The sequence below is a fragment of the Nicotiana sylvestris genome, chromosome 3 (assembly GCF_000393655.2).
Source record: "Nicotiana sylvestris chromosome 3, ASM39365v2, whole genome shotgun sequence".
Taxonomy (NCBI): domain Eukaryota; kingdom Viridiplantae; phylum Streptophyta; class Magnoliopsida; order Solanales; family Solanaceae; genus Nicotiana; species Nicotiana sylvestris.
The window spans coordinates 171,010,810-171,022,209 of NC_091059.1; the positions used below are offsets into that span (position 1 = coordinate 171,010,810).

An 11,400-nucleotide genomic window follows, 5' to 3' on the forward strand; every position below is an offset into this window, starting at 1 on the left:
TTGTGATAACTTTTCAAATGTTGATGTTTTTTGGCTCTTGGTAGAGGGCTGGGATGTATTCTCACAAAGTATAAAGGATGAAAAGGAAACATCAAAATTTCTAGTTGATGGAGATACTTTCCAACTACAGTCCTACGCCGCGATTACCATCTCTCGGTGCAGTTGTGCTCTATCCTTTTGAAAGTTTCGTCTGCAATAAATAGACGTACTTTTCAAATTCTAATTCAATGAAATAACACAGTTTTAGGGTGTATGCAGCATTAATTTCTGATTCTCAATTAGCTTAAAAAACAAATAAGAAAATTCTTCCAACTTAGTTTAAACACTTGAATATCCAACATTGAGATTGTGTCTGCTAGGGATACAATAGATATGCCTAGATCATATTTGATGATTTGAACTTATTTTTATGAACGTTATTTGATACTTCCTCCGTTCAAGTTTATGTGAACCTATTTACTTTTTGGTCTGTTTCTAAAAGAAGACCCTTTTTAAATTTCAAAACAATTTAGCTTAAACTTACATTTTTACCCTTAACGAGAATCTTTTATAACCACACAAAAATACTCTGGGCCCCTTATTGACTTGTTTAAGACTACAAATTTCAAAAGTCTTCATTTTTTCTCAAACTCCGTGCCCAGTCAAACATGTTCACATAAATTGGAACTGAGGGGGTATAAAAATATATGGCATATGATATTCTTTTATCATAGTTATCATTAATTATCTGATTGACTTGATAAGGTCCTTGATTAAATTTTGAGACTTGACATTATGATGTAGATCATGATAATAGGAGTGAAGTTTCTTATATATGATACAAAAGTCTGCTTTCTCTCACTAGCTCCCATGCCCTCAGCGCACGTTAGTTAAACGTATGTCCATCGTGGTTATGGCTAGTGGAAGAGGTGGAGCTTGTGGACGACCTAGGTTGCAACCATTAGCTACTATAGGTCAATCAGCTTAAGCTCACATGCAACCGAAAAAACCAAAGTTGACACAACCGGTGACTACTCCTGTTTTATTGATTGAGTTAAATTTAAAGCAGAAACAAGTGGAATCAACTGTGCAGCAGACCGCTAAGAGACTGGACTTGAGCACCAACCTATCTCTAAGCGTGTGAAAGGAGATTACACCAGTGAAGGCAACAGATCAGGCGAGTACAAGTAAGGGCATCCCAGATCTGGAACCAACAATTGAGAACAAGGAGAAGCCAATTGCACGGACATCCCTCTTTGCGGGTAATCGTAGTTCTGAAAATGGTTTAAAATTATATTACATTCCTCCTGCAATTGATGAGGGGAAAGTTGTAGTTCAACTGGAAAAGGATGATGTTGATAGAGAAATCCAAAAATGGAAGAGTGCACTGATTGTGTATGTAATTGGAGAGACACCGGGATATAACTATATGCATAGGTTTGTGAAATAGAGTTGGAATCGAGTAGCTGAACCAAAGGTATTTTACCACGAGGAAGGATATTATGTTATCAAATTTCAGTCTACAAGTGACATGCATAAAATCTTATATTTTGGGCCTTATACAATCAATAACAATCAATGATATTGAAGCCAAGGACTGTTAATTTTGATTTCACAAAGGAGTTCCTGCAGGAAATTCCCCTGTGGATGGTATTGCCAAACCTACCCATGAGTTGTTGGGGAGGATAATCACTGAATAGGATTGCCAGTGCAATAGGAACTATTGTATACTGATGAGTGTACCTCAAAACAGAAAAGGATTTCCTATGCTCGCATGCTCATTGAAATAAATGTTACAAGGCCACTTCATACTAGTGTCGTAGTATGGGAACCAGATGGGAGACAATTTGAATAATCGATTGAATACGATTGGAAACCAGAATTTTGTGAGGTTTGCTTCATAATAGATCACCACTGCAAGCAAAAAGAAGTTGAGGATCAGACCTTTATGCATCCAAGGAGAAGGAGAAGACCAAGAGAAAATGCCAACTAACCAGCACATACAGATGTTGGACCTCCAAAGGTGATACATGAGTGGAGAACAAAAGTGGTTATTGACAAGACTGATAAGGCAACTAGGGTTATGGTGACTGCCAAAGCCACATCTGATGAGCATTATCAACAGGAAATTGGATAGTGGAAGATGAAATTGCTTGTCAGGGAGGACCAGATGAGCATTATAGGACCTGCTAAGGAAAGCATCTGAGGGGAGGAGCAAGAGCATAAAAGTTCCAAACTTAGTTGTCCCAGAGAATTTCCAACTCTGGCAGCTAGTATACATAGGAACAATAGAACTTCAGAGATAACAAATGGATTAAGGAGTAATAATAACCTGCCTACTTTAGAGAGTTGGCCTCCCTCCCTATCTCAATGACTTGGTTGGTGTGGAACATTAGGGATGTAAACAAGAGATACAAGTAGAAAGAGCTATTAACATACATAAAGAATAAACATATTAAACTAGCTGGATTGCTTGAGACAAGAGTCAAAGAACCAAATGTGATGAGAGTTATTAAAAACATATTACCAGGATGTGCATTATAGTGTAACTACCAGAAAGTTGTGAATAGCAGAATATGGCTCACGTGGGATCCAAATGCGTATAGTGTTGATGTTGAAAAAGTAGAGGCTCAGATTATACACTGCCTAGTTAAAGGAAATTTAGATGGATTTGAATCATATATAACATTGGTATATGGATTTAATACACTTGATCAGAGAAAGGAGCTATGGACAAGTCTGGCTGATATCTTTGCACAAACAAACAAATTGTGGCTGATAGGTGGTGATTTTAATGCTATGTTATATACACAAGACAAGATGTATGGCAACCCTGTGATACTGAATGAAATAACTGACTTTTCTAATTACATACACAATTTGATACTAAATGAAGTACCATGGAAAGGAGACTACTATACCTGGTCCAATAATCAACAATGGGCTAAAAGGATTGTGAGCAAAATTGATAGGATCTTTGGCAATGATAATTAGATGATGAACTTGGGTCATGTGCACACAGAATATGATATACATTTAATCTATAATCACTCACCAATGCTTGTCAATATAAAAAATGTGAAACTCAACATTAGAACTCCCTTTAGGTTTTTTAATGTATGGGCTTCCTATGATGAGTTTAATACAATTATTTTGCAATCTATGGAGAAGAAAGGAAGCTAATGATCAAATGGAGAACATTTGGAAGAAACTGAAAGCTTTGAAACCTCAATTCAAAAGACTTAATACTACTGAGTATAAGGGCATTGTTGAGAGAATTGAAAATACCAGGGCTGACCGTATTCAAGTTCAGGAGGAAACGAGGCTACAATATTCAGACAATCTGCTACTACGAGAGAAGACTATCCTACAGAACTTGGAGAAATAGTCACTTATTAAGGAAAGTATCCTCAAACAAAAGGCTAGAGCGAAATGGATCAAGCTAGGAGATTCCAACACTAAGTACTTCTCTGTTGTCATGAAAGAGAGAAGTCAAAGAAAGTAGATACTATCGATCTACACTGATGATGGAAAGAAACAGACTACTCCTACTAGTGTTAAGGAGGAGATAATTAAATTTTATAAGAGCTTGATGGGAACTGCTGCTGCATCTTTGCCTGTTATCAACAAGGAAATTATGAAAAATGGATCTAAGCTTACTCATGAACAACAATTGAGCTTATGTAAGGAAGTAACAGAGGAAGAGATATATGCAGCACTGTGTGCATTACATGAAGATAAAGCCCCTGGAGTAGATGGATATAACTCTTGCTTCTTCAAAAGAGCATGGTGATAAGTGGGGATTTTGACTACTTATTAGCGCCTTTTAACTTTCATTTTAGTCCAAAAGCATTTAATTGTATTCCCGAAAACTGATAAAATATGCTTAATTGTAGGAGTATTGGAAAATGACCCACTAGATGAAATACAACTCAAGAAGGAATGATCTGAACTTAAGGACAAAATCAGGCACATAAACTCAAGTGTGGACCGCATATTACATTTGCAGTCACAGATTACCATCTGCAGGCACAGATTGTAAAGGCATTCATGTCAGAGGACTAGTGCAAAGTGCGGTCCGCACATGAAATATGCAGTCGCAGAAGCAAACAAAGGACAGAAGTTTAGAGATTTCTCAATTCAAGATTAAAGGAAGTGTGGACCGCATAATTATTTTATGGCTGTAGAAGCCAGCTACGCAGCCACACTCATAAATGTGCGGTCTGCAGAAGAGCCCTACGTGGCTGCACCCAGAAATGTGCGGACCCACTATGAGTGGCTAGATTCTCACTAGGGTTGTGGCCCAACACTTGAGTGTAAACCTAATGGGTATTTGATTTATGGCTTGTTTATGGTTGGGTGTTTATTATTTAGCCTTATTCTTACTTTTAATTGTAGAATTAATGGTTGCAAACATTAGTTCATGCCTATTTGACTTAGTCTCTACTTGAGAAAAAGAGATTTAGTCTAGGAAAACTTGGCTAACAAGAAATTGGGACAAACTCAAGAGATTGATAGTCCCAATTAAAGGGTTGAACCTAGAGATAGTAAAATCCGACTTGAGCATTTTATCAACTGTTTTGTTCAATACCCATTTGGACTTGAGAAAGTTAAATTGGGCAAAATAACTCTCTTACCGAGAGATATTGAGTGGGTACTTGAGTGTTGATAGCCATAATACACCCCGACCAACAAAACAAACTTTAAAGTTTACAAGCCGTTAGGCAAACACCTAGGTGAAAGTCATAGCCCTAGGCCTTTTACATTATTTGGAAACAACAACTAAAATAATTTCTTAGTTTCAATTATTTATCTTGCAATCTTAGTTTAAACTAGACCTAGAATCAACCAATTTTGTGGAAGTGTAATTTAAGATAGGTCAAGCTCATTCACCATAATATATAGCTCTAAATCCCATTCGTATAGCTCCCTGTAGAATTCAACCTCGACTCTCTATTGGGTATTACTATTGCATCGACCATTTCATAACCTCAAATAGAGGTGCGACTTGGATAAGATCAATTTTTGGCACTGTTGTCGGGGAGCTACAAAAATGGATTTAGCTATATATTTGTTTTTGTGTGTGAATTGTCTTTTTTTCCTTCCGTGTTACTAATCTTTTTTGTGAAACAATTGTGGGTGAAACAATGACTCTCAACAGTGATCCACTCGGAAACATGCCTATGAGGGATGTGGAAGTTGAGGACAACTAAGTTGAAAAGGATCCTCTTGAACCTCAAGCAAATAGAAGAGGCCGACAGCCTCAAGACAATGTCCCAAATCCACACCTCACCTCCACCAAGAGCGGCTCCATACTGGATGTTGCCAAATGAAGGATATGAAAGTGCCATAGTCCCTCCCCGCATTAGGGCGGGAAACTTTCATATCACACATGTCATGCTCGCATTGCTAGAGCAACGTGGATTCTTCAACGGGGCTCTGAGTCAAAATGCAGACAAACACTTGAAGGGGTATGTGGACACTTGTTGGGGGAGTAAATAGACAAACGTCTCCGAGGATGCTTTAAGGTTGAGGCTATTTCCTTTCTCTCTACAGGGGAAAGCCTTGGATTGGTTAAAGAGATTGCCAAACCATTCCATCCATACATGGGATGAATTGGAGGAGAGACTTATTTCCAAGTTTTTTTCTCCTGGGCATATGGCTACTCTTAGAGAAGAGATTCTAGAATTCAAAAAAGAACCCAATGATCGTTGCATGAAATATGGGAGATATATCGAACTATAGTGAGAGAGTACCCAAATAATGACATGACAGAGGCTATGATTCAATAAACTTTCTATAAGGGGATCAATACTACCAATCAATGTGTGATCAACCAACTTGCCGGTGGAAATTTCTTGACAACGCGGTATGCGGAAGCTTGTGAGATTTTAGATGAAATGGTGGATACTTCATCGGCATGGAAAAGTAGAGCAAATATTCCTCAAGGTGATCCAAATGTGATCCACCTACATAAAGAATTACATAATCATGAGCAAGCCATTACCGAGTTGACCACCACAATGAATCAACTAGCAAATACTCAACTTCAACAAGTGCAAAGTCCTAATAAAGTCAATGCAATTGAGGGAGTTAGTATGATGGTAAACAAGAGAAGGCAAAAGGGTCCACAAATGCAAAACCGTTTTGGAGAAATATGTGCAAGAAGATAGTGGATTTGATCAAGATAAATCTTACAATGAACAAGAGGAGGAAGTACAATATTTGAACAACTTTTAAGGGAAAAAAAACAACTCTCAAGGCTCGAATCATCAACAATGGAGACCTCTAAGTAATCAAGGTAATTTGAATTTGAACAATCAAGGAAATTGGAATGGTGGTAACAATCAAGGGAATTGGAATGGTCAAAATAACAAAGGCAATTGGGATAGCAATAATCAAGGATATTGGGGAGGCAACAACCAAGGGGGATGGAACAATAATGAAGGTAATCGGGGGTCGGGTTTTCAAAGGCCCCCGATGTATCAACAACCGAGCAACCCACATCCTTATCCTTTCCATGGTCCAAGTTCTTCCAACAATGACATGGGAAGAATTGAGAACATGTTCAAACAAATGATGGAGAAGAATGCCGACTTCGATGCCCAACTAGCCTCATGCAATACTTCAATTCGCAACTTGGAAGTTCAATTGGGGCAAATCTCTCAAGCTTTAAACACTCATCCTAAGGCGGCACTACCAAGTGACACGGTGGTGAACCCAAAAGGTAGAAACAACACGGGACATGCCATGCCCGTTACTAAAAGGAGTAGAAAAGGTGAGGATGTACCCACATAAAGTCAAAGAAAATTTGTGGATGATGAGCAAGTGGTACAAGAAGATGAGATCCCGAATAATGTGGTGCAAGAAAATGATGAAGTGCAGATTGATATTGTTGAAAATGTGGAGGAGACTCAAGAGGAAGTGAATCTATCTAGGGAGCACATTATTGACATATCAGAACCGGTAGTGCAAAAGGCTAAGGCACCAATGCCTAGGCCTCCTCATCCATATTCTCAAAGGCTTGCCAAGTAAAATGGTGAGAATCAATTCAAAATGTTCATTGACATGATAAAGAGTCTATCCATCAATGTACCATTGGTTGAAGTTTTAGAGCAAATTCCCGGTTATGCAAAGTTTATGAAGGATTTGGTGACAAATAAGCGGTCAATGTATTATGAAACTATAAAGATGACTCATCAAGTTAGAGCAATTGTGCACTCAATGGCTCCTAAATTGGAAGATCCCGGTGCTTTCACAATCCCTTGTACCATTGGAAGTGCCGAGTTTGATAAAGCTCTTTGTGATCTTGGGTTCAAGACTTTGGAAATTGGGCAACCAAGACCTACATCTATGAGATTACAAATGGCTGATCGTACCATGAAGAGACCATTGGGAGTGATTGATGACGTGTTGGTCCATGTTGATAAATTCATTCTTCCGGCAGACATTGTTATTCTTGATTATGAGGTTGACTGTGAGGTATTGATTATTCTTGGGAGACCTTTCCTTGCTACGGGGAAGGCTCTAGTTGATGTTGAAGCCAGAGAACTTACTTTCCGGATTGGTGATAAAAAGTGGTTTTCCATGTGTGTAAGTCTATGAGCCAACTTAGTAGCAATGATGTGTGTTCTTTCGTGGACTTGGTGACCGATGTGATTGTGGATGAAACAAGTGTTTTGATGAATATTTATGATACATTGGAGGTCGTCTTCCTCAATTGTGATAATGAAGAAATTGAGGGTTACGTGAAATATGTGAACTCTTTGCAAAGAATGGGGTCGTACACTTATGAGCCCCGCAAATTATCCTTGGATCTTGAGAATAGAACCATTCCTCCAACAAAGCCTTCAATTGAGGAGCCTCCCATCTTGGAGTTGAAGCCATTGCCTCCACATCTTCGGTATGAATTTCTTGGCTCTTCTTCTACTTTATTGGTTATTCTTTCCTCTTGTTTGACTAACATGTAGGTAGATTTTATATTGGTGGTTCTATAAAAGAGGAAGAAGGATATTGGATGGACATTGGGAGATATTCGAGTAATAACCCTGCATTTTACAGCATAAGATTAACTTGGAGGAAGGTGCCAAACCATCTATTGATTATCAAAAAGGACTCAACGAAGCCATGCAAGAGGTTATCAAAAATGAGATCATCAAGTGATTGGATGTCGGGGTTGTTTACTCCATTTTTGATAGTTCGTGGACTTCTCTGATTCAATGTTCCCAAAGAAAGGGGGCATGATGGTGGTCACCAATGATAAGAATGAGTTGATTCCTACAAGAACGGTGATCGGGTGGAGAGTGTGTATGGACTATCGAAAGCTCAACAAAGTCATAAGGAAGGATCATTTTCCACTTCCCTTCCTAGGTCAAATGCTTGATAGATTGGCGGTCGTGCTTTCTATTGTTTCCTTGATGGATATTTCGGCTATAATCAAATTCTTATTGCTCCGAAAGATCAAGAGAAAACTACTTTTACATGTCCTTATGGTACTTTTGCATTCTCATGGATGCCATTTAGGTTGTGCAATGCACCGACGACTTTTCAAAGTTGTATGATGGCGATCTTCACGGACATGGTGGAGGATTATTTTTGAAGTCTTCATGTATGACTTTTTGGTGGTCGGGAATTCTTTTGATGATTGTCTATAAAACTTGGATAAAGTGTTGGCAAGATGTGAAGAAACAAACTTAGTGCTCAATTGGGAGAAATGTCATTTCATGGTTGAGGAAGGAATTGTCCTTGGCCACAAGATCTTAAAGAATGGAATTGAAGTCGAAAAGTCAAAGATTGAGGTGATTTCTAAGCTTCCACCTCCAACTTCAGTGAAAGGCGTGTGGAGTTTCTTAGGCCATGCGGGATTTACCGGCGTTTCATCAAGGATTTCTCTAAAGTGGTAAACCTGTTGTGCAAGCTTTTGGAGAAAGATGTCAAGTTTCATTTCAATGATGATTGCATGAGAGCCTTTGAGTTGCTAAAGCTCAAGTTGACAACTACTCCCATTATCACCGCTCCAAATTGGAGTGTTCCTTTTGAACTTATGTGCAATGCAAGTGATGTAGTGGTAGGAGTTGTTTTGGGGAAACACATCAACAAAATCTTTCATCCGGTCTATTATGCAAGCAAGACCATGAACAATGCCCAAGTCAACTACACCGTTACAGAGAAAGAGCTTCTTGTCATTGTGTTTACTATTGAGAAGTTTCGCCCATACTTGATAGGTGCAAAAGTGATTGTTCATATGGATCATGCAGCACTTTGCTATCTTATGAGCAAGAAAGGTTCCAAAGCCCGACTGATGAGATGTGTACTTCTGTTGCAAGAATTTGATATTGAAATCCAAGATCGAAAAGGAAGTAAAAACCAAGTGGCGTACCACTTCTCTTGCTTAGAGGAGGAGGGAAGGCCGCATGATGACCTTGAAATCAATGACTCATTCCCTGATGAGAAACTCTTGGCTATTTCTATGAAAGAGGTGCCTTGGTTCGCGGATCTAGAAAATTATATTGTGAGTGGTATCATTCCGATTGAGTTCTCTTTAAACTAAAGAAAGAAGATCAAACGGGATTGTAAAGACTATTATTGGGATGAACCGTACCTTTTCCGAATTTGTACAGATGGAGTGATTAGAAGATGTGTACCAGAGGAGGAACAAGTTGAAATTCTTGGGGCTTACCCTTCTTAGCCATATGGTGATCACCGTGGTGGAGCAAGAACGATGGCCAAAGTGTTGAGTTGCGGTTTCTATTGGCCCACTCTTTACAAGGATGAAAGTGATCTCGTCAAGCGTTGTAATGAATGTCAAAGGGCCGGTAGAATCCTAAAGAAAAAATGAAATGCCCCTCACCACTATTCTGGAGATTGATAATTTTGATGTGTGGGGTATTGACTTCATGAGTCCTTTTGCGAGTTCTTGTGGAAACACCTACATCTTGGTCGCAGTTGATTATGTGTCCAAATGGGTTGAGGCAGTTGCTTTTCCCAACAATAAAGCGAGAAGTGTGGTGGCGTTTTTGAAGAAGAACATTTTTACAAGATTTGGTAATCCAAGGGCTATCATAAGTGATGGGGGATCACATTTTTGCAACAAAGGTTTTGACACCTTACTCACCAAGTATGGTGTCATTCATAAAGCCAGGACTCCCTATCATCCACAAGCAAGCGGTCAAGTGGATGTCTCCAACCGGGAGATAAAGAATTTTTTTGTCCAAAATAGTGAATGCTAATCGGACGGATTGGTTCAAGAAACTTGATGATGCTTTATGGTCTTATATGACTCCTTACAAAACACCTATCGAAATGTCTCCAAACCGGTTGGTGTTCGGGAAAGCTTTTCATCTTTCGATAGAACTTGAGCACAAAGCCATGTGGGCTTTAAAGAAGTTGAATCTTGAGTGGGATGTCGCCGCCAACTTAAGGATGGCACAATTGAATGAGTTAGATGAGCTCTGGTACCATGCATACACAAGTTTGTCATTATACAAGGAGAATACGAAGTACCTCCATGACAAGTACATTCAGAACAAGGAGTTTAAAGAAAGTGATCTTGTGTTATTATTCAATTCACGGTTACAAATGTTTCTGGGAAAGTTAAAGTCTAAGTAGAGTGGCCCGTTTGAAGTTGTGGGTGTGACACCCTTTGGTGCATTGGACTTGAAGAATAAAAATGATGAGGTGTTTAGAGTCAATGGTCACCGGGTGAAGCCCTATCTGGGAAAAGTTTATGATGGCCACGTCGTAGTAGTAATTAATATCAAGTGATTATGGTAATCTGCGTCATGCCACGATGTTAAATCAGGAGCTTCTTGGGAGACAACCCATGTTTTGTTTTCTTTTTCTTTTTCTTCTTCTTTAAATAGGTCTTGATTGTGCTAATTGATTTTGAAGTGTGTTGAAGGAATGAGTGTACTTTTTAAGGACTGTGCTCAGAAAAATTGGCTAAGTATGAAAAAAGTGCGGACTGCACATTTATTGTGTGGACCACACAATTTGGAATGCCATAGCAGAAGAGGATCTGTGGCCACACAACTGGAAATCAAAAATTGCACACTTTCTGAAGTTTGCCTGTTAGATAAATGGCCAAAGTGTGGCCGCACTAATATCTGCGGTCGCACACATAATTCTGCAGACTACAGATCATCAAAAGGAAAATGTACATCAGGTAAGAGAGGGCAAACTATAGAAGGAATTCTGCGGTCACACTTATCTCTTGAACCTTTGGCCATCCCGTTAAGTATAAATAGTGCTCTTCACCCTAATGTTCAAATTTTACGAACTCTGAGAAACTAAAACAAAGGAAAAAAAAATTGCACTCAACTGATTCACTCATCTGTCAAGTAATTCATCATCTTTGATCACTCCATAACACCTTCATCGCTGGTATGTTCACATCACCTTTAGAATTTTTTAATTATCTTA

At 38.9% G+C, this 11,400-nt stretch overlaps 3 protein-coding genes across 3 annotated transcripts; all 3 read left to right on the forward strand.

Annotated features, from left to right (window-relative positions):
• The first annotated feature begins 7,035 nt into the window (after positions 1 to 7,035).
• LOC138888355 (uncharacterized) lies at positions 7,036 to 7,584 on the forward strand. The gene has a single exon (XM_070170206.1). The coding sequence runs from the start codon at positions 7,036 to 7,038 to the stop codon at positions 7,582 to 7,584; it is 549 nt and encodes a 182-aa protein (XP_070026307.1).
• A 2,234-nt stretch (positions 7,585 to 9,818) lies between these two features.
• LOC138888356 (uncharacterized) lies at positions 9,819 to 10,208 on the forward strand. The gene has a single exon (XM_070170207.1). It carries the CDS (start codon positions 9,819 to 9,821, stop codon positions 10,206 to 10,208), a length of 390 nt encoding a protein of 129 aa, XP_070026308.1.
• A 73-nt stretch (positions 10,209 to 10,281) lies between these two features.
• LOC138888357 (uncharacterized) lies at positions 10,282 to 10,587 on the forward strand. Its single transcript, XM_070170208.1, has one exon. It carries the CDS (start codon positions 10,282 to 10,284, stop codon positions 10,585 to 10,587), a length of 306 nt encoding a protein of 101 aa, XP_070026309.1.
• The last annotated feature ends 813 nt before the right edge of the window (positions 10,588 to 11,400 follow it).